Source organism: Aedes aegypti, chromosome 2, assembly GCF_002204515.2.
Source record: "Aedes aegypti strain LVP_AGWG chromosome 2, AaegL5.0 Primary Assembly, whole genome shotgun sequence".
Lineage (NCBI taxonomy): Eukaryota > Metazoa > Arthropoda > Insecta > Diptera > Culicidae > Aedes > Aedes aegypti.
The window spans coordinates 402,975,129-402,997,548 of record NC_035108.1 but is presented as its reverse complement, the minus strand read 5'-3'; the positions used below and the strand labels follow the sequence as shown (position 1 = coordinate 402,997,548).

General features: G+C 40.5%; 3 protein-coding genes and 1 long non-coding RNA gene across 6 annotated transcripts; 1 reads left to right on the top strand and 3 right to left on the bottom strand.

Moving 5' to 3' along the window:
* Positions 1-444: 444 nt before the first annotated feature.
* On the bottom strand, positions 445-8,396 carry LOC110676981 (centrosomal protein of 104 kDa). Of its 2 annotated transcripts, XM_021847204.1 has the most exons (11): positions 7,466-8,393; positions 7,240-7,407; positions 3,981-4,430; positions 3,287-3,920; positions 2,866-3,231; positions 2,323-2,806; positions 2,106-2,267; positions 1,771-2,042; positions 1,558-1,700; positions 1,400-1,501; positions 445-1,346 (listed from the first exon to the last, which is right to left on the bottom strand). In XM_021847204.1, the coding sequence occupies exons 1-11, from the start codon at positions 7,503-7,505 to the stop codon at positions 1,213-1,215; spliced, it is 2,955 nt and encodes a 984-aa protein (XP_021702896.1). In that variant the 5' UTR covers positions 7,506-8,393; the 3' UTR covers positions 445-1,212. The 2 variants fall into 2 exon arrangements, with proteins under 2 accessions (XP_021702896.1, XP_021702895.1); XM_021847203.1 differs by having other exon boundaries at positions 1,771-2,267; positions 7,466-8,396.
* Positions 8,397-9,148: 752 nt separating this feature from the next.
* Positions 9,149-10,215, bottom strand: LOC5580033. Its single transcript, XM_001660634.2, has 4 exons — positions 9,951-10,215; positions 9,802-9,875; positions 9,537-9,738; positions 9,149-9,472 (listed from the first exon to the last, which is right to left on the bottom strand). Exons 1-4 carry the CDS (start codon positions 10,069-10,071, stop codon positions 9,360-9,362), a joined length of 510 nt encoding a protein of 169 aa, XP_001660684.1. The 5' UTR covers positions 10,072-10,215; the 3' UTR covers positions 9,149-9,359.
* A 569-nt stretch (positions 10,216-10,784) lies between these two features.
* Positions 10,785-20,359, top strand: LOC5580037. Of its 2 annotated transcripts, none has more exons than XM_021847205.1 (2): positions 10,785-10,978; positions 19,408-20,359. In XM_021847205.1, exon 2 carries the CDS (start codon positions 19,421-19,423, stop codon positions 20,039-20,041), a length of 621 nt encoding a protein of 206 aa, XP_021702897.1. In that variant the 5' UTR covers positions 10,785-10,978; positions 19,408-19,420; the 3' UTR covers positions 20,042-20,359. The 2 variants fall into 2 exon arrangements, with proteins under 2 accessions (XP_021702897.1, XP_001660685.1); XM_001660635.2 differs by having other exon boundaries at positions 10,787-10,978; positions 19,398-20,359.
* On the bottom strand, positions 18,165-18,712 carry LOC110676982. Its single transcript, XR_002500870.1, has 2 exons — positions 18,645-18,712; positions 18,165-18,562 (listed from the first exon to the last, which is right to left on the bottom strand). It is a non-coding gene; the product is annotated as an uncharacterized LOC110676982 (long non-coding RNA).
* Positions 20,360-22,420: the final 2,061 nt, after the last annotated feature.

The following is a 22,420-nucleotide window of genomic DNA, read 5'->3' as shown; positions in this document are numbered from 1 at the left end:
TCTCAATGAAACTTTCACAACTTGCTTTTCACTACGATATCTTTCCGAGAAAAATATAAATATGATTAAAAATAATTTCATATTTGTGTTACACGGTGCGGAGATCTGTAGTGGGACTGATATGCGGTTACTTTTCATTATGGGTCAATTTGACTTGCTGTTTTTTTTTTCTGAAAAATTGGTCAAGGTATTGGCTACAATGTACACCGATGAAAGTTTGAACGGGTAGGACAGCATAAGTTGCAATTTTCGAAGTGAGTTTAGTAAGTTGAAATGTTTCCAGTCTATCAAGATGTAGTCCATCACAAAAATGCAAAGTTTTTACTAGATTTCGTTTTTATATCATGGTAAATTTGCCGATATATTAGATTCTTGAGTTCCGAGCTTCTTTGGTACGGACAGGACATTTCTCAATAATATTCGATGAAAAAACAACACTCGTGGTCGAATAAAAAAAGAAGACATAATTCTTTATTTTCTCGGTTCGATTCAAATTTAAGGACGGGAAATACTTTTACGGTTTCACATGCTGCTTGGACTGGTTTCGATTATTATTTTAATTTTCAGACAAGGACAATTTGATTCAGTTTTATACTTACGGGAGGGAAAGGTTCTAATTAATGCTCTAAATTTCGATCTATCGTTAAAAAATCTACCCAACATAACATCCGCTACGGAAAGTTTGCTTTCGTATCAATAGGTTAGGGCTTCACAGTTCGCTTGTTCTGGAATGTGTGTTACAACGTTAAACTCGATTAAATTCTTTTTTTTTCTGTTGTGTATTGCAGTTTAACAATTGGTACCATCTGCGTATGTGTCTTGATTAGTCAAAAGCTTTAGAGTTATTTTTAAATTTTCTAGTTAACTGTCATTTTTGTAATCGTCGAACAATATGAATCTGCAGCTTGATTTAAAACGTGTTAGTTTTGCTGTGTCTGTCTCTACTAATAGTTTGCTTTTGTTTGGTGCTGTTGATTTGAATGAATTTTGAAAAACTCTCTATCCTACATTCACTTTGATTGGTAAAAGCTGTTGAAAATGGTAAAATGTTAAAAGAGACATTTAAAAGCGACTCTAATTTTCCAAGGATCTCCACCGTTAGCTGCTGTTCAAGATTGTTGACTATGTTCAGACTAAAACGCGACTGCATATTTCAAGAATTTTCAAAAATTCCTAGATTTTAACTATTTTGAAAGTTTTGATTCAATTTGTTTAAACTTTTGCTCTCCGTCGGGTGTTTCCCAAGCAACCCGATCGACTCAGCAGATGTCGCTTCCAGCCTCCGTCTAGCGGCAGGAGAACGTCATCGTGACATAAGGGACAACGTGCAGCACCATTTGTAAGCTCTGAAATGAATTGAAATGTTATCTTAGAAGACAGAGTTCCAAGTAAAACCAACCTCGACAGAAATCTTCCATCATATGATACTCGTATAGATCCTTATGCACTGACTCCGTACATCGTTCACAACTAACGTAACTAGTTTTCGCCTCGCATTCATCTACAAAAAAAATATGCTCAAATCCTATGAAAACTAACCAACTCAAAGTTTCTTACTTATAAGATGTGGTGACAGTGCGGCTACCTCCAATATTTGACTGCACTGAGGACATTTGGTCAGCACGGGACACGCCTTCCAGTAGTGCTTATCAAGCTGGGCGGGGTCTCCATGGCAGATCCAATCACAGAACGGACAGCGACTGAAATGTTCAACACACAAACTTTAGAGGTCCTGAACAACCAAGACACGCACTACAGAGTCCAATTTACATCTCATTGTCGATCCCTTCGAAGGAGTCCGAATTGGAACTCTTCCTGGAGCCGGCACCATTTTCCGACCCCAGAAATCCAACCGTACTGTCGTAGATCATCGTTTTGGGTTGACTCAGCTTCTGCTCCTTCCCATTGCAGCTCGGCTTCTCATAGTAGGAACTTTCGCATTTATCCTCACTGGCCCAATGGTGATGACCGATCGCATGGCCGCTCTTGCTCTTGATGATTCCAGCCGAATCTGGTCGTCTCACCGGACTCAAGTGGGAATCCTGCAATTTCAGTGAATTGAAACTTGACTGCCAACTAGTGTTCTTGTCGTCGGAGAAACTGACGATCGTGCGTCCAGCACTTCCGGCACTGTCGTATCGCATCGCCCGACTTCGAATCTCCACCGGTGGAGAGTTCTTCGAACTGTTGGACATCGGCGGAGAACAGATTCCGCCAAAAGCATTCGGGCCACTGAATTGCTTACTCTCCAACATTTCCTTTTTGCGCTGAAACGAACACATGATCAGAATCATTCATCTAGACATTTTCTAGTTCACGTACTTGCAGATCAATCTTATCAAACTCGGTAAACAGCTGTCGATAAAGAAGGTTCCGTCTCGTGATATCGTCATCCGGGGGCAACTGTTTTCTTACCAACCTAGGATTTACCTTGTACACCAACAGCAGAACCCTTTCTGCAACCTTCCGTACCGACTCCGCTGGATGATGAATCCCCGAGCAGCCCGCTTCGGACAACGTCCGACACGCCAAGCCACTCTGTTTGTCGTTGGATATGCCTTGACTCAGTACCAACTGTTCGAGCATCTGCATTCTGCTCAGCGCTAATCGTGGATGAGTTCCATTACCGACTGGTCTCGATAAGGCCGGAGCGATCAGGTGTTGATCTCGAACCTCCTGACACGCTGCAATGCTGAGGATCGTATGCTGAGCTAGCGTGTGAACTCTTGCTGAAGGATCCCCACTTTTCGATAGTAGCTCCGGTAGAAGACGATCAACTGATCGAGACACTTCACTCGGCGACACCCTATCAAACAAACCGAATTACTTCATCCATCAGAATCTATACCCAAGTTCAACACTCACCGATTTGGCACAAACTCCATAAACAGCGATCGAACCGTTTCCGTCGCCTGGCTGAACACCGAAAACACCGCGTCGCGTACTCCACGGTGCAGCAACAGCGTAGCGCTCCGGCAGATCTTGTTCGGTCCCGCCGACTGATCCTCCTCGCCTTCTCGTTTCAGAATACTCCTCAGTCGCACCAGGCCCTCTTCGCGATCGGTAAACTGCCGGGAGTAGATCAACTCCACCAGTTCCATACCGAAGATCATTATCGGCAGCGCAGCCTGTCGCCTCTCGCGTTCGTTCAGCTTGCAGCGAATCTTGCCCGACTCGTTCTCGATCATGGCCGTCCCCTGACATTCGCGGAAGAAGTCATGCGTGTGGGAGCTGTAATAAGAATACATTAGTTGCTAAAGTCGCTACAGTGTAGATCGTATACTACCTCAGTGTAGTGATTGCCCGTTCATCGTAGTCTTCGTAGCTATTGCGAGGTGCACTCTTATTCCTCCGACGCAGCGAACCGGTATTCGTTGGTGAACGCATCGGACTTCGACCCTTGTGACTAAGCAGTGGAGAATTCGGAATATCCTCGGGCCTGGACAGATTGTGCGGATGTTTGCTAGGGGTGGCCTCGTGAGGTTTGCTTGTGGCCCCACCACTGGAAGCCGAAGTCGTAGAATTGGTGGTAGTCGTAGTGGTAGAATCAGTCGTATCGTGTAGGATTTGCTGCTTGGAGACAGCTTCCGCCACAGTCGGCAGACAGGATTCCGATAAAGCACTTGCCACGTCCTGTAGACTGGGCGGTGAAGGCAACGTCGGTTTGGATGCGTACAGCTCCGAACAGCTGTCGTTACTGGCAATACTCTTATCGCTCTGCAGGAGAATGTCTACCCGGAGTTGATCGAACACGGCTTTCCTGTACATTTCTATTTGCTCCTTGCGCAGCCTAGCCGTATTGAAGTCCTCCTGTTGAACAGCTTGTCGTTTCGCTAGAGCATATCGTCCAAGTCGTTCACCAGCCGTGCGTAACGCAGTCATACACAGCTTCAGCTTCCGAGCGTATTCAAAGCGTTCATCTACGAAAAGCACAAAACTTTTCAAAATCTATTCTTCGTTTACTAATCTCTCTCACCTACCTTGAACGGCTTGCACCTTCAACAGCTCCATCTTGCGAACTACGTCGCAAATGCCTTCCTCAACGTACATGGAGTAGGACAGATCATCGCACATCGACGCCAGCGAGCTGTTCAACGCTTCGATGTTGGCCGGTGTAGCGTTCAGCAGAGCCGTGTTGGACTGAATGGAAGCCAGTTCCTCGGTGGTTAGCTCTTCGCCGAGGATGTTGATGGCCAGCAGGGCCACCTGATTGTCGGCATTGTACTTGTTCGGGTAGGGTGGACCGAGGCGCAGCTTGAGATGTGAACCAACCTTGGGCGTAACGGTCACACTCTGCAGCTCTCGGGATGTGAAGTTGGTACTGGAGTTGTCGGACAAGGCTACGAAGCCCATGTATTCGAAGCTCTGACTGGACGGGGTGCTAGGTGCGCTTCGGCTTGAGTAGTGCAGCCACAGCTCGATGCGCTCCGCTGAAATAGAGAGGCGTTTAATGACTAAGATCCAATCCAATCCAATCCAAATCCAATCCAAATCCAATCCAAATCCAATCCAAATCCAATCCAAATCCAATCCAAATCCAATCCAAATCCAATCCAAATCCAATCCAAATCCAATCCAAATCCAATCCAAATCCAATCCAAATCCAATCCAAATCCAATCCAAATCCAATCCAAATCCAATCCAAATCCAATCCAAATCCAATCCAAATCCAATCCAAATCCAATCCAAATCCAATCCAAATCCAATCCAAATCCAATCCAAATCCAATCCAAATCCAATCCAATCCAATCCAAATCCAATCCAAATCCAATCCAAATCCAATCCAAATCCAATCCAAATCCAATCCAAATCCAATCCAAATCCAATCCAAATCCAATCCAAATCCAATCCAAATCCAATCCAAATCCAATCCAAATCCAATCCAAATCCAATCCAAATCCAATCCAAATCCAATCCAAATCCAATCCAAATCCAATCCAAATCCAATCCAAATCCAATCCAAATCCAATCCAAATCCAATCCAAATCCAATCCAATCCAATCCAAATCCAATCCAATCCAATCCAAATCCAACAAATCCAATCCAAATCCAATCCAAATCCAATCCAAATCCAATCCAAATCCAATCCAAATCCAATCCAAATCCAATCCAAATCCAATCCAAATCCAATCCAAATCCAATCCAAATCCAATCCAAATCCAATCCAAATCCAATCCAAATCCAATCCAAATCCAATCCAAATCCAATCCAAATCCAATCCAAATCCAATCCAAATCCAATCCAAATCCAATCCAAATCCAATCCAAATCCAATCCAAATCCAATCCAAATCCAATCCAATCCAATCCAAATCCAATCCAAATCCAATCCAAATCCAATCCAAATCCAATCCAATCCAATCCAAATCCAATCCAAATCCAATCCAAATCCAATCCAAATCCAATCCAAATCCAATCCAAATCCAATCCAAATCCAATCCAAATCCAATCCAAATCCAATCCAAATCCAATCCAAATCCAATCCAAATCCAATCCAAATCCAATCCAAATCCAATCCAAATCAAATCCAATCCAAATCCAATCCAAATCCAATCCAAATCCAATCCAAATCCAATCCAAATCCAATCCAAATCCAATCCAAATCCAATCCAAATCCAATCCAATCCAATCCAATCCAAATCCAATCCAAATCCAATCCAAATCCAATCCAAATCCAATCCAAATCCAATCCAAATCCAATCCAAATCCAATCCAAATCCAATCCAAATCCAATCCAAATCCAATCCAAATCCAATCCAAATCCAATCCAAATCCAATCCAAATCCAATCCAAATCCAATCCAAATCCAATCCAAATCCAATCCAAATCCAATCCAAATCCAATCCAAATCCAATCCAAATCCAATCCAAATCCAATCCAAATCCAATCCAAATCCAATCCAAATCCAATCCAAATCCAATCCAAATCCAATCCAAATCCCAATCCAATCCAATCCAATCCAAATCCAATCCAAATCCAATCCAAATCCAATCCAAATCCAATCCAAATCCAATCCAAATCCAATCCAAATCCAATCCAAATCCAATCCAAATCCAATCCAAATCCAATCCAAATCCAATCCAAATCCAATCCAAATCCAATCCAAATCCAATCCAAATCCAATCCAAATCCAATCCAAATCCAATCCAAATCCAATCCAAATCCAATCCAAATCCAATCCAAATCCAATCCAAATCCAATCCAAATCCAATCCAAATCCAATCCAAATCCAATCCAAATCCAATCCAAATCCAATCCAAATCCAATCCAAATCCAATCCAAATCCAATCCAAATCCAATCCAAATCCAATCCAAATCCAATCCAAATCCAATCCAAATCCAATCCAAATCCAATCCAAATCCAATCCAAATCCAATCCAAATCCAATCCAAATCCAATCCAAATCCAATCCAAATCCAATCCAAATCCAATCCAAATCCAATCCAAATCCAATCCAAATCCAATCCAAAATCCAATCCAAATCCAATCCAAATCCATCCAAATCCAATCCAAATCCAATCCAAATCCAATCCAAATCCAATCCAAATCCAATCCAAATCCAATCCAAATCCAATCCAAATCCAATCCAAATCCAATCCAAATCCAATCCAAATCCAATCCAAATCCAATCCAAATCCAATCCAAATCCAATCCAAATCAATCCAAATCCAATCCAAATCCAATCCAAATCCAATCCAAATCCAATCCAAATCCAATTCAATCCAATCAAATCCAATCCAAATCCCAATCAATCCAAATCCAATCCAATCCAATCCAAATCCAAATCCAAATCAATCCAATCCCAAATCCAATCCAAATCCAATCCAAATCCAATCCAAATCCAATCCAAATCCAATCCAAATTCCAATCCAAATCCAATCCAAATCCAATTCAAATCTTAATCCAATCCAATCCAATCCAAATCCAATCCAAATCCAAATCCAATTCACTTTTAAAAATCGTACGACTCGCAATGTGTACATGTACACATATACTATAAATAATCTCAAAACTAGTAAATGACTGCCACGTGTTACTTTCAAAGCACATAGAGGTTCCCAGATCAAAACAAAACCCCGAAAAATTCCGACATAGAAGTTCATGAATGAATCGGCAATGATAATGTCCAAATCGCGCAAACTCCTCCTAATGAACTAATTCACTCGTCAAAATTCATCCCAAAATGAATCAAGAAAGCAAACTCAATTAATTCGAATCAAAAACATTCCAACTATACTCACGTATATAGTACTGATGGGCCAACACTTGTATCCGGACGATGCGGGCCGGGTTGAAGAACCGCAGGACTATCTCCTTCGGTGTCACAGGACTGCTCGGATTCGAACGCCACCCATGCACGGTGGGACTGTGAGTGTTCAATTCGCTGGCCGGATAGTCCGAGTCTTCATCTAAAAGCGAAGGGTTTTGAAAACTTAGGCGAACTTGCTGCATGTTTGATGAACTTACCCGAAGCAAACACCACCTTGAAAGGTATTTTCTTAGCCATATCTTGGGAGGTGCTCTGTAAGCTTTTGAATAATTAACTGATGGCGCTGATTAAGGTGAAAGTTTAATCTATAGCACGTTATATAACTAACGGCAACCCCCCGAAAGCAAGTTCGCACCGGTGCCAAAAGGCACAGACACCGAATGCTTTCGTTCTACCCACGGCGATGATTGTGCAATAAACTTGTCCTTTTATGAACTCCGCTTTCGCATCATTCCAGTCTGATTTGTATCACACTTTGATCGTCCTTGCGCTTACCGTAAAACCTCTGCACTCTCACACTCGGCTTTATCTCTGCGAAGCCCGGCTGCGCCTGAATGTATGTAGGTATGCAGCAACAGCAGAAGCAGTATCAGAGCCAGCCTTCAGTCTGCCCCGAACGAAGAAGAACAAGAACAAGAATCCGACACGGGCAATTTTCCATGCAAAGGAAAATCAACTTTTCACCCTATATCGATGATATAATGCAGCATATCACATTTTGATGGCTTTGCGGCTAACCGTATTTAGGCCAAATTGACGTTAGTTTTTGTAGAATTCCTTGAAAGTTATCAGACTCAATGGTTTTTAACTCCGTATGCAAATCGGGTGGCTACCAGACAATTTCCTTTTGGCACTCACTGATTCGTGATTAGATTAGAATAGAAAGATCTGTCCATTGCCAGAAAAACAAGCGAATTGCACACTTACAACTCAAATATCCGAACCACCGCCTAAAACTATGCAAAAACTAATCAACCTCATCAGCCTAAAGTTAGTGAAAAACCACTTTTTCCCTAATTTTCCTCGCGATTACACTGATAATTTTTCTCCAGCCAAGTGCAATGACAGTCCGCTTCGGATGGTGGTTTGCTGGATCCTAAAAATTTGACGGTGTCAAGTGAAAAAATATCTGTCAAAATGGGTGAAGCAGCCGTTCAGGAGCGGCGCTTGCGCCCGAAAGTAGGCACCTTGCGAGACATTCATTCGTGATCTTTGTTTACTTTCATGCGATAACAATAAACACAGTTCAGGGAATGGTGCCGCGTGAGTGGGTGAAGGGATTTAATGAGTGTTTTTGTTCACTTCAGGCTTGAAGCGTGGATGGCGCCCGTTGCGATGGCAATCGGTAGCTCTTGTTGCACCTGCTTCTTGTGGAGGTAGCTAAAAGGGGTTAAACACTTGTTGGAATTATTCATTCATAGAACTCCACTTACGTAGTCTACCGGAAATGTATGTACATATTTAAATGTTCTATGAGCTTTCCTTTCCGAGAATGAATATCACAAAAAAACTGTACCTTAAGGTGACACGTGTCGAAATCCAAACATGGCTTGTGTCACTACTCACGATTTCAAAGGCACTAATCTTCTTGTATTAAAGAATCTGCACTACTTACGTGCTGTTTTTGGACCTTTTTTCACAATAACCATCCCCCTTTTGAATTTCCTTATATTTTTTTAGAAAAACTCAATTCAATTTTATTTCTAGAACTGTAGAAAAATTGAAATTCGTTCAAATGTCTGGAAGCTATCGCGATTTAAATTTGGAGTCAAAGCACAGGCAACGTATTTTTTTTTCTCGCACAGACAGAAGGTTAAACTACTTTACTAACAGTGAGAAGCTTGAATTTCTTTTGAAGAAATCAATTTTCTGAAGCATAGTTAGTCTTTTTTATACTTCGTTTGATTAATAATGAAAATAATAATGCATGAAACTGTTTTTCGATCATTTCACAACAACTTTCTTACTTTCTATTCAACTTTCTTAGTCTGGTTACTTTTTAGTAACCTTCGATGTACAAAAATGTATCGCATTAAACAACAATCAAATTCTGCGGTGTGGGACCACACATAACAAAGTAGGTTGATGCGTTCATGCCTCGCAGTTGTATTGCATGACATACTTGTCCCGGTTCAAGATGTAGAGATCCTCCTTGATAGATGCTATGGTTCCATCGATCATCCAGTTGCGGAAAATCAAGTAGACTGTGAAAAAAAACAACGAATTTCAGAATTCTTCCAGGTATGTACAATTCCGCAGAAAACTCACGTGCTGTAAGCAGGACTCCGATTGCCATTAGTCCGTAGGCCAGCTCAACGGACATTGCTTCCTCGTCGGATACGTAATGGCGTCGACGGTAGAGCTGGTAGACTCGTTCCATCATGATGATCATCACCAGCTGGCCGAATATGATCACTGATTTCTCCACGATGTTGTACACTTTGCAGATGCGAAGCATTTGGAGATTTTTCTGTAGGCGGGAAATGATTTGAGAACCCCTGCTTTATTACCGTCAAATATTAGAATACTTTACCTTCAATATTCCGGCAATCATCAAAGCGGGGAATATCATCACCAATAGGATTACGAAGGCGGCTGGTATAGAGTCTATTTTTAGTGATAAAAAATGTAGTGTTTTTTTTTTTAAAACCAATAAGTGCAGATGTATGAAACGATACTCACTTTCATTGGGGCACTCCACACTTGAACAAAATGCCACCTGATACAGTGCTATCGTCAGGTAAATCACCTTCAAACTAGCATAAATCAAACTGCACAGTTGAAAAGCATTACTGAGACCCATATTGGAAATTTTATGACGTGGTTTGTTAATGCTTGGATCTTCTGGTGGTGAAACGGGCGCGCTATGGTATACCTAGAGGCAATGGCGATTTATCATGTGGTTTTCCGTAGTGATGTTGACTTGGAGGAGGCCAACCGTTTAAAATGAAACAATAGACTGACAACGGAACAGAAAACGATCACAACGATCAAGAGTGGCTTTTATGAGTTACCTATTGTACCCTGTTATGGAAGTGAAGTATTTCACGCAATTTTCTGTGATACAGCTGATCTACTGTATGCTAGAAAATTTCTATGAGTCGAATTCAAAAGGACCTACACGATAGGAAGACTCATGGACTTATCGACTAACGTAAAAGAAACCTTATGGAAAACTGTTGGAAGCGACAAACATAGTAGACTGTATTTTCCTCATCGTAATAGACTGTTTTTTTTATCACGATAATCTGTCATGAAACAGCCTACTTGCCTGCACAAAACTATGTGTATAGTACGGGTTCATTACGCAACTAACTTCAGTTGCGTGATAACTCATTGCGCAACGCTAGCCGATTACGTAACTTATTTGATGTGAGTCTTTGATAAACTCAATATGCGTCATAGTTGACAAAACAGTATTTTTGCGTGGCGTAAGTTATGAATGTTTCCTTTCCAAGCGCACTCACAGCCCACTCAGATAGAACGCCACTCATTCCCAAAAAAATGCTCGTTTATCCATCACATGGCCCGATTTCTAGATAGTTGGCATCTTTCCGCAACCATATGACCATTCGAATAGTGAAACTTGTATCTGTGCAGCGTGCTCTTCGTCCGGTGGTTTGTTACTGTTGTCGCTAAATACATTCTGTAGTGGATTCTCTACGTTGTTTGTAACGTGTTTGTGCACAACTGGTATTCAATTATTCTTGGTAAGTTTGTTAAACTCCACGTTCGAAAAGTTACACTGCCCATAAAAGCATATCTGTCCCGTGTGGAAAAAGTAGGCATTGAGAAAATAACGCTCATAGTTTATAGTTCTCATTGAAAATCCCTCTGAAAATCTTTGAAAATTGAATGAGTTCGTCATCCATATTTCAGCCAATTTAGACTACCAAAAGCTGAGATAAATTCCAAACTTGATCATTTTGTATGGAAAAACAGCATTTATTTTGATTACTAATTTTGTCGCTGACTGTAGTTATGTATGCTATAATATGTGGAAAATCCATATGGAGCAATTATGCTTTAATGGGCAGTACTGTTCATGTTAGATAAGAGATGTTGACAAACGCTTATATTTTCTGAATCATAAGAAGCAAGTATCATATGCAATGATTGAGAAAAGACAGAGTTTTTAACTTCAATGGGATTAGTGAAGAAAGTTTGATTTTTTTTTTGTATTTTCATTATGGTTTTGAGAGTTTTATTTCAGACTTAAAATACATTTTTCTGTAAAATTCATCAAATTTTAATCGAAATTTATGACAGCTTTCAGTTGTCTAACTTACGCCTTTAAGGGGACACGGGAGACCGTGTTATTTTCCCTATCTTTCGTCTCACTCTAACAATAATCATCAAAACTTTGTGGAAGCAAATCTCGAGTTTTAGTGAACCGATGAAGCTGAAAATTTATCGGGTTGTGCACTACATATATAGAATCATAGTGATACATTTTCGCATCGATATATGGAATGGTTCTTGGGATTTACTTTTTGAAATGGATAGGGTGATTATGATGACGTCCCGTGCGGCCTTAAGGGGGCAGGGGCCGTCATTAATGATTAATGATCAATTGATTTCGGAATTTTCATGAGCAGTTTTTTCATTCAAAATAAAGAAAATTCACACGAAAATGTGTTTACTGTATTCTATTCTCCAACAGAAACACAGTGAATACATCGATTTTTTTATTAGTTTTGAACAGAGAAACTGCTTTTGAAGTTTTCGGTGATGACGATGATTACGGTGACGGATCCTTAACGTTCAACGCTACGTAATTCTGTTTAGATTATCAATGACTGTGATTTGATTGTATTGGTTTGTCTAACAGAAAATCAATTTGAATGTGCGCGTGTAAGAAAAGTATCAGAAACACGTGTTTTACTTTTATTCAAAGTAAAGTTTTGTTGAGAAGTATTGAAATTGCATGTGGTTGCATTCTGATTATTTTATTTGGTAGAATTTGTTGAAAGGCTAGTCCACTAAGACCACGCGGACCCTAGCGAGGCTAGCCCGTCCACATCCGATTGCAAATCATAAAGAAATACAATACAGTAGATGTCTCCTTCAACTGGGCAGCTAACTGACTGATACCTCAATCAGCAGCTGCAACTCTCTTTATTCATTCCAGGTATATATTTTTACAATTCAACATCCTACACAAATATTATACCTCACAACAAATCTTCTACACTTTTACCTACGACGACGCATGCTTCTCAACCGACGATTCTTCTACCTGAGATACGACACTACCTATATTCCAACACTCCTCCTTAGGGTCGCAACCTCTACTCATGATCGTCTCCTCCTGGCTCGAAACTCCTCCTCGTTCCGAACTTCGTACATGCTCCGTCCTAAAACGCCACGTCGACCAGTTGACATCATTCAACCGATCGAAAGTTAATTTTGCTTCCGTCATTCTATAACAATCGGTCACACCAAATCTGACTTCTGAACCACTGTGTTTTCAAAACAGTAATAGCACTATCCACACAAACAGTCAATAGTCAATACCGTCCATACAGTCTCACTGGTACTCTATCACAAGTCCACATAAACAACAAAATGGCAATGTTTCGACCCAACAAACGGCGCAGTTTCTGGACACTCCTCCTCGATTTAATTCACAAAATAATGTCCGAACGTCTCTAGCTCATCTCCTGGTTGGCCTAACTTCCCGCCAACAGCACTACTCTCGACAAAAAATCAACACCGATAAACGGAATGCAAATAACTCGCAACGCAAATTCAACGCAAATCACTTAAAGTATCATTTCGATCAGACACTTTCCAAACGCTTTCTTCGCGATATCAGGGCCCATTACCTGTTGAAAGGCTAGTCCGCTAAGAACACGCGGACCCTAGCGAGGCTAGCCCGTCCACATCCGATTGCAAATCATAAAGAAATACAATACAGTAGATGTCTCCTTCAACTGGGCAGCTAACTGACTGATACCTCAATCAGCAGCTGCAACTCTCTTTATTCATTCCAGGTATACTGCTTCGCGTTAGAAAATGGGTTAACCAAGGTGCGAAGTTTGACTTTTGACCAACTTCGCCGCGTCGCAACTCGATTCTCAATAGTGCGCATGATGCACACGGCGGAGGGCATAGATGCGCACTATAGCGAAATTACTCGCGACGCGGCGAAGTTGGTCAAAAATCGAACTTCGCACGTTGATTCATCCATTTTGAGTCGCGAAGCAGTATATATATTTTTACAATTCAACATCCTACACAAATATTATACCTCACAACAAATCTTCTACACTTTTACCTACGACGACGCATGCTTCTCAACCGACGATTCTTCTACCTGAGATGCGACACTACCTATATTCCAACAGAATTAAGACTTTTCCGACCAATTGATGCAAACAACAGGGTGGTTAAGCCCTATCTCAGTTTTTGTTTCAAACTCTTGAGCTTACATCAGAAATGAAGTATCACAACGAACTAAATAGTCATTTCATTCCACATTGATTTTGAAATTCAATGTAGTGGTAAAAAAAATAATCAATGTAAAGTACAATGAAATCCTCAAATGAAATATGTACACAGTCTATTTCTTCTGCTTCATACTCGCAGAAAGATTAAATTGCTGACTCCTCATTTATAAATTCACATCATTTTCTTGACCGTTATCATCGAATGCGTTTTCCTGCATAAATCACCTCGAACACTTCTCGAGCAAGTGCGATGCGTTTTGATTCTTCGTGATTCTAAGCTACTTTTAAGACTTTTTCTTTGAACGAAGTTTACTTCAATTTGTTCTCCGGACGAAGTCATGCTCAGTCTTGCGATAAGTTTGTTTACAAAATTATGGGAGGGAATGGGGAGGAATCCGAACAGCAGCTGATGGGCAAGGTTGCCAATTGGTTGGATGAAGATCATTTGTAATTGAAACCATCATCCGTTAAACATCACAAATCAAAGACTGTTTACTGCCAACTCAATCAAAACAAATAACAACATATTTAATACCGTTCTATAACTATTATTTTACGAAAATGTTCACAATTTTTTATCATACACGCAAAAAAATTGTGCGGTAAAAACTACCATTTTAGGGGGTTAACATAAGCGCTCGCACCGGCAATTTTCAGCAGACCAGAAATGCGCTTGATTTTACCATGTCTGTAGTTGGAATCAGATTGTTGTAAATTATTTCTGTCAAATGTATCAGTAATGCGGTGGGCTGTTCCGTAAACATAGTAAATTGGTCTGAATTTCCATGGTAGTTTTAAGAATGGGCCTAGTCAGCTAAAATAGTTATTTTTACCAAAGAATGTTTTCCCGAGTACAATCTCAGTTATAGAGAAAAAATGAAAAATAATTGTTGGCAACCATGAATTGATGATGCCACCCCAGCCTGTGTGCCTCATAGGGTGTGTCCTTTTAGCTGCACATCATGTATTGTTGGATTTCTCTTAGTTGCAGCGCGACGGTTTTAATGGTAACATTTTGCTTGATGCGTAAGTTTTCTGTAAGAGTTGCGAAGTTAAATTGTTAACGCATAGGCAATATTGACAGCAAGTTTTCCCCGGGAGTTTCATGTTTGAAAAGTAGTTTTCCAAGACGGTAGTGTTTCAAAGTGAAGAATTCTAATGTTGTTTGGAAGAAATATGTGTCCTTCGCCTGTTGAACACTTTTTTGAGGCCTGAAATGTTTGAAATTGGTGTTAATTTTGATATGCAAACGTCGAGTGCTGGCCTCTTGTAGTGTATTAGTTATTTCAAAACGCAAGTTGGTTTTATTGGTGCACAATGTGTTCAATGATCTGAACAGAAAAATATCGGATTCAAGAAATTTGGAACGTTTTTGAATTAAAAGGCAACCTTGTTCGTATTACCAAGAGTTCCTGTGATCCCGTGAACATACTCATATATAGGTAAGTCAGGTTTTTCGAATAAATAAAACTTAAAATTGGGAAACTTATCGATGTTTACTAACACTATTACAAACAATCATCGATATCGCAAGGATTCATGACGGATCCTGCCCCCTTAAATGTTAACCAAGAGTTCGGCTTTCCACAATAGACTACACTTTTAGGTTTCAAAATGTTCAGATAAAGCTCCATGTGGAATTCATTAACTTCTTAAAAGACTAAAGTATGAATCATCATAAAGTACCGAATTTTTAGGAACTTCAAAATTCCAATCAAATTTCGATGAGCAACTTAACTCTTCTCACTCAGGCAAAAATACTATGAATATTCATTATTTTCCCTTATGTTTATTTGCCACAAGAAATCCGTAAGCATTTCATTGATTCACCTTATGAATTGATCATAGTTATGCCTATGTCTTGTTTTGCTCATTTCATAAAACACATACTCCGAAAAAATCATGCGATTTTACGTCTTTTGGATGCATATAAAAAAAGCGAAGCAAATAACGTGAATTTGTGTCTCATTTTAAATACGATGATGTTCGATTCGGCAAATGTCAGTCATAGCGGCATCGTTTTCATGACCATCATCATGTAAAATTACATTTTTCTTTCAATACATCCTTCAGAACCCATTTTTACGTCATTTCATCACTTACATTATGTGTCATTCAGTCTTAATGTGAATTACGTCCAGAGTAATTTTCATTATTTTTAAGAGTGCAGCATTATGAACATTGATAAAAAATTAAGAATACCTACTATCAGAAGTATAAACTACATTACTTTTTCTGACACAAATTATTATCTCAACATTCGTTTTTTTTAAATTATTTGACTATTGAATACATACGACAAAGAATGGAAATTTGATTTTTAATGTAAAAGTTTTACACGTTGGTTCAGCCATTTTCTAACACAAATCAGATATTTAACAAATATGCAATTAGTGTATTTGGACTTTTCAACAAACTGCAATACAGTTGACGTAAAATTGACCTTTACTCTACGTTTATTATACTCTACATTTTTCTTTATTTCAACAATCGTTCACTGCCGTAGTTCCTTCCCATTACTGGACTTCTTGTTAAAGCAGTATGCTGGGTGTCAACGACGGGGAGCCGCTTTCCGGTCGAATGACTGTGGGAAGGCTTGACCACGGAGATGCCCACCAGGTACACAGTGGTACCGACAAAACCACCGGGGGAATTTCGGTACGCGATCAGGAAGAACACTAGAGTACACAAAGTACGTTTGCTCGTCGCGGCGGTCGGTTTATTACTACAATAACATAACATAAACAACAACATACATACGAATCACAGGGTCGGCGCAAGGCAATGATGATAAACATCGTCAACATAAAACAGACTGGTCCAAAATTACAACACTCCTCCTCGATGTATTCATCACTTGTCTTAACAGTCACAAAGTCTTGAACAGTTCTCATTGGACAACATAGCCTACACAAAGTTCCTCCTCTTGCACCAAACACTCCTGCTTCGTCAAGTATACCACAAAGTCACAAAGATCACAAAGAGTTTACAGTCTATACACGATGTCCACTTAGCATCGGTTTCCCTCGTCAAAACAGTCATAAAATTCTTCTTGTTCACAGCACTCCTCCTCAACGGGATGCCCAGCTGCAGTTTTCCGGCGGTTGCCACTCTCCACAACTTCTAAAGCGTACAGTTCTCCACGAAGATCCGCTACTGCTTGCACTTTCCCGCTGGAACTCACTATTTGGCACTTGGACTTCACAAAGTTCACTCTCAGTCCCTTCTGTGCCAGCTTCCGGACTGAAAGCAATCCACAGTCCAGCTCCGGAACATACAGCACGTCTTTCACTGAGATTTCATTCATTTTTCCTTCTTCGTCGACGCACTTCAGGAAGCCTTCTCCAACTCCTGCGGATCTCAGCACCGAGCCATCCGCCAAGTTCACTTCGACCTTCACACTTTCGTCGATCTTATCGAAGAACTTCCTGTCGCTGGTCATGTGGCTCGAACAGCCACTGTCCACGTACCAGCTGTTCCGCTTCCGCTGTCCGCCAACACCAAAACAGATTCCGGGATTTTTCTTCACCGCTTTCTTCACTTCCGGCACTTTTTCTTCCCTTTCACGTAGCTCTGGGCAATCCCTCCGGAAGTGGCCAGGTTTCCGGCAGTAATAACAAACTCTCTGTTGTTTTCTTCTTCTGCCTTCGTTAAACGCTTTCAGCGCATGGTCACTGCGCTCACCGGATACCTCTCGCTTCTCCATCCGTCGGTGGTACTCGTCCATCAGCCGCTGCTTCACAAATTCCAGAGTCTGGTCGTCATCTGGCCGGCTTTCCAAAGCCGTCACCAACCCGTTGTACGACTCCGGCAGACTGCGATACACCATCGCCACTTGCAGCGAACTCTCGAGCTTCTGCCCCGCACACGATAGCCGATCGAACAATTCCTCGATCGCGAACAGGTGCTTCTCCATGTCCGCACCTTCTTCGTAGTTAAAACTACACAGCTTCTTCAGAAGCGACACTCGCGACGTCACCGTAGCCTTTTCGTGGTACTTCTTCAGCTTATCCCACGCATCGATCGCAGATTTTGCGTCCTTCACTAAGGCTAACTGATTGTCCTCGATGTTCAGAATGATCAAGGCCCTCGCCTTTTGATCTTCTTTCGACCACGCCGCAGTCACTGGCATCGGTTTTTCTTCCGAAACCGTATGCCACAGATCGACACTGATCAACAACATTTCGATCTTCACCTTCCACGTTTGATAATTTCGATTATCCAAACGGGCGATAAAAATTTTCTCAGCCATTTCTATTTTTCGATTTTCTGTTGGCGCACACTGTACTCACGAAGGTACAGCCAACAACACTATTCGAAAGTACCCGCCGTACAATACACACGCGCCGGCGGTACACCACACAGAGTTACTGTTCGATTTCAATCGATCACCACCACGGCTACGGCAACTTTTCGCGGCACAAAATGGCACAAAACTTCTTTCTTCGGCTCCGCGGGACAAAATGGTGTGCAGTCTAATCACAGCCTTACCGGCACTCTGGACGCCGTTCTGGATTTGAAACCAGACGAACAAACGGCTCCAACGACCACACCAAACACTTCACAGTCCCGGTCGCAGCTGTTCTTCTCACACAGCAGCTGGACCTTCAGCCAAAAAACGAGCGCAATTAAACGATTGGCTCCCACCGACCGGCACCACACAGGATAAATGTTCACGAAGCGATTTGCACACACCGCGACTTTCCGAGCCAAACTTTCCGGTTCTTTCACTACACTGGGCCCATAACCTGTGGGAAGGCTTGACCACGGAGATGCCCACCAGGTACACAGTGGTACCGACAAAACCACCGGGGGAATTTCGGTACGCGAACAGGAAGAACACTAGAGTACACAAAGTACGTTTGCTCGTCGCGGCGGTCGGTTTATTACTACAATAACATAACATAAACAACAACATACATACGAATCACAGGGTCGGCGCAAGGCAATGATGATAAACATCGTCAACATAAAACAGACTGGTCCAAAATTACAACAATGACTACTCCTTAGTTTTATCTGGTTTCGTTCATTTTCCGCTGTTACCATCTCAAAGCTATCGACACACTCTATTAACTGAGAGCTTTCATTGCCAAAGTTGCCATTTTCGCATTTGTATATCGTGTGGCAGGTACGATTATACTCTATGCCCAGGCAAGTCAAGGAAATTTCCATTACGAAAAGATCCTGGACCGACCGAGATTCAAACCCAGACACCTTCAGCTTGGCTTTGCTTTGTAGTCGCGGACTCTAACCACTCGGCTAAGGAAGGCCCCACGTCAGGTAGTTCTGGTTCGCTGATTCAAGATCTTTATTTTAAGAAGTTTTTGGATAACCCATATTGTTCATTGCATTGGTTACACTTTTAGATCTATAGTACCATCACAGACAAACAGACATAACACTTAGAACACAATTATTTTAATCCATCGCGCAGTTTACACCATCATCATCTGGTGAGCATGTTGCACGAAGTACTGTTTCGTGCAACAAGACCTGCAGATGGTAGTGTGAAACGTAAAACACGAAGGAATACTATGCGCGCGTCTCTGGTTGTGAAATTCGTAACACAACGAATTTGAAATGATCATTAAATGAGTGGTCGATGGAAATTTCGTCAGTGTAACGTCTGTTTGTCTGTGGTTCCATAGTTTATTACAGCATATTTCTATGTTAGTTAATTTCAGGCCTTCTAAACGGATGGACGACTGTTCGCTGTGTGCGCAATTCGGAGAACTCTACGGTTTCCAGCCCATTCTCATCGATCCCACCATGTACAAATTCACTGCAGACAGTTCCTCCGACGACGAAGCCGGTTCCGTACAGCATCTTGTACCGGTATCTAGCTCCAGCACACCGATCATCGACGTAAGCAATACCACCGGTGAAAAGAAGGGCGCTACAACCGGTGGCAGCGATGACGGTGATGAAATCAAAGAGATGTTGGACAAAGTCCTGGAAGCGGTTCGTCAAACACCTCCCGACAGCAGCAAGAAAGGTGTATCCATTTACAGGATAAAGGAATATCTACGCCAGCAGCACCAAGTCAAAAAACCGCAAATGACCCGACAGCTCAAGCCGGCCATGGAAGCGGCCTTACACAGGAAACTGCTGATTAAGGTCAGTGGGACACGTGGCGTGCTGTTGGGTTCGGTGAAGCTGAACCCGGCTCATGAGGATCCGGCAAACGATTCGGAAAGCAGCACGGAAGACGAGGCGCCTGCTGTTGTACCAGAAACCGCGAGGGAAGCCAAAAAGCGCAAGGCCGGTGGAGAAGAAAGCGTTAAGACTTCCAAGGTCACCAAGCGATTGAAAGTGTAGGGTTGGGAGAGAGATCTGTTGATTTTGCTGTTGTTAGCGATGCTCCAATCGCTTCCACGTGAAGCTGTTGAGAGTGTTTTTGGGTTGTTTTATCGAGTTTGTTTGAGTTACAAATTTGGTTTTTCTTTAGAAATCAATATTGAAAATTGTTTCAAAGCTCGAAATTGTGGTAATATTATAAATTATAAACTGTTTAAAGTATAATGTACCTTGTAATAAAACATGGTGTGGGATAATTTATTAAATTGTATAATTTAATAATCGACCTTCATGGGGTAGAGGAGGAGCAAATAAAAAATGAGCCATTAAATTGAAAAACTGATAAAACTCATCGGATTTGTAGAGAAGTTTTCTAGAAACCTTCGACTTATGAAACATATTTTTCGTACTGCCGTCTCAAAATGCCAAATTTGTCCCGAAAATGTTTAGAGGGGGAAAGTCAAAGTCGTATTTATATCGTAAAAGTAAAGTAAGAACTGCAAACCAATAACTTGGAGTTATTGGTATGCCATTCAAATAACTAATTTTGCTATTATTTTTATCCCAGGAGCAAATTGTAGTTATTATTTTGAGTTACCGTAATCCGGGGGCAAATTGATCATTATTTCACAACTTTTTTGATGTTATCCTTTGGAATTCAAATATCAAATTTATTTCGGTAAAATCAGTACTTCATTGATCTCTATCAGTTTATGAAATCGATTTTTTATTAAATAAAATTTAACATATACAGTGCCTTCCTGATTTTGGCAACACCCGCTTTTGTCTACCTCCGATTTTGGCAACACCCGTTTTTGGCAACATTTTCTTCCCGATTTTGGCAACACATGGAAAAATATTTTCAAATGATAATTAAGCACTGAAACCTAATATTGTGAGTTCAAACAAAGCAAAAATAAGTCAAAATGAAAATGTTGGTGACCATTGCGAGCTTAGAAAGCTAATGTTGAATGTACTTATAAGTAAAACACGCATATTTCAAAGGGGAATTGACATAAAGCAGGCAAGCTGTAAAAATAAATGCTACATTATTTAAAAGGCATAATAATTTGGTGGAATAGGATAGCAATCAACAGTAAAAACAAGTGTAATAAAAGCATCAAATGTAAAGATGATAAGCTCTACTGTGTTGATCATTAATGTTTTGTTATTGTTATGTGCTTGTAATTAACGTACAAATCGGATTATGTGTGGCGGCTTGAAGATCCTCAAAATGTTTTCAAATTGTCTCGTGGTCATTGATTAGTTAATACGTAGAAGATTTTATTGAATAATTGATGAATAATTTCTTTTGGGTATTTCCGTAGGAATGTTAGTAACAGTTATTGAGGAAAACATTGAGAATGTTTGTTCATAACACTAGTTGACAATTTGGGCGAATTGTTGAGAATGGGTTGAAGTAGTCATTGAAAAACTTCTTTAGAAGCATTCTAAGAGTGAGTAAAAAGCCCATGCTAAAAATTCTTTGGACATTGTTAACATTTATATGATTATTCTCTACAATTAAAACGAAGAAAAAATAAATGATTAATGGTCGGACTCGATTATCCGGGATTCGAATCTCAGGAATTTTAGACTCGATTATCCGAAATTTGATTTTTGATGTTCTTGTTTTTCAATTTTTATTCATAAATCTGAGATAATTTGGTATTGCAATATACAACATGAATGGTTTTGCAGTTTTGAAAATATTTAAGAACAGGGGGGTTTAAAAAAGTGGTTTTTGTGTATGCTGGTCAAAAAAAAAAATGTTTTTTTTTCTTGTAAAGACCCCTACTTTTCCTAGAAATAGTTTCAGGTTACACCACCGCGTCATATAAATAAAACAACAAAAAAGATAATATTTATGTTCTTTTATCGAAGATTTCATTTTTTTTTTCTCAGTGATTCGATTATACGGAGAACTCGATTATCCAGAGTGAAAAAAAAATCGATACTCCGGATAATCGAGTCCGACCTGTACTACATTTTTTTCCACTGACTCCGCAACTAAGCTACATTTTTTTGCTATCCGTTTTCATTTTTACGGATGTTACAGAATCTTACAGAAATCAAATCAAAACATTAGGGATACATGTAGCAATTGTTTTTCTACCAGAAGCATCAAATGGTGAAATCCTTGAGTAAATTCATATGCACAATAGAGATTTTTCTAGCAGTTTCTTGACGAGTTCGTAAAAAAATCTAATAAATAAATCTTGAAAATTTAAACGCATTGAAATGAATGAAATTTGAAATTTCGGCAGCAAAATTTTCAATAACTTTCAGTTTGAATATAACTCCTCGCGTTGCTCTTCACACATTATTTCTTCTATAATATGATTTTTTGTTTCAAGAAATATCTTCCAATCCTTCTTGACATTACGTCCTCACTGAGAC

What these genes read in the sequence shown, in the direction of transcription:
- LOC110676981 (XM_021847203.1), bottom strand. Translation starts at nt 7,505, where the DNA reads ATGGCTAAGAAAATACCTTTCAAGGTGGTGTTTGCTTCGG. An exon ending in ATGGAGTTTGTGCCAAATCG is followed by an intron (nt 2,807 to 2,865) that starts GTGAGTGTTGAA and finishes TTTGTTTGATAG; the next exon opens with GGTGTCGCCGAGTGAAGTGT. An exon ending in ACTGTCACCACATCTTATAA is followed by an intron (nt 1,502 to 1,557) that starts GTAAGAAACTTT and finishes TTTTTTTTGTAG; the next exon opens with ATGAATGCGAGGCGAAAACT.
- LOC5580033 (XM_001660634.2), bottom strand. Translation starts at nt 10,071, where the DNA reads ATGGGTCTCAGTAATGCTTTTCAACTGTGCAGTTTGATTTATGCTAGT. An exon ending in TGTGGAGTGCCCCAATGAAA is followed by an intron (nt 9,876 to 9,950) that starts GTGAGTATCGTT and finishes CACTAAAAATAG; the next exon opens with ACTCTATACCAGCCGCCTTC. An exon ending in TGATTGCCGGAATATTGAAG is followed by an intron (nt 9,739 to 9,801) that starts GTAAAGTATTCT and finishes TCCCGCCTACAG; the next exon opens with AAAAATCTCCAAATGCTTCG.
- LOC5580037 (XM_021847205.1), top strand. Translation starts at nt 19,421, where the DNA reads ATGGACGACTGTTCGCTGTGTGCGCAATTCGGAGAACTCTACGGTTTC.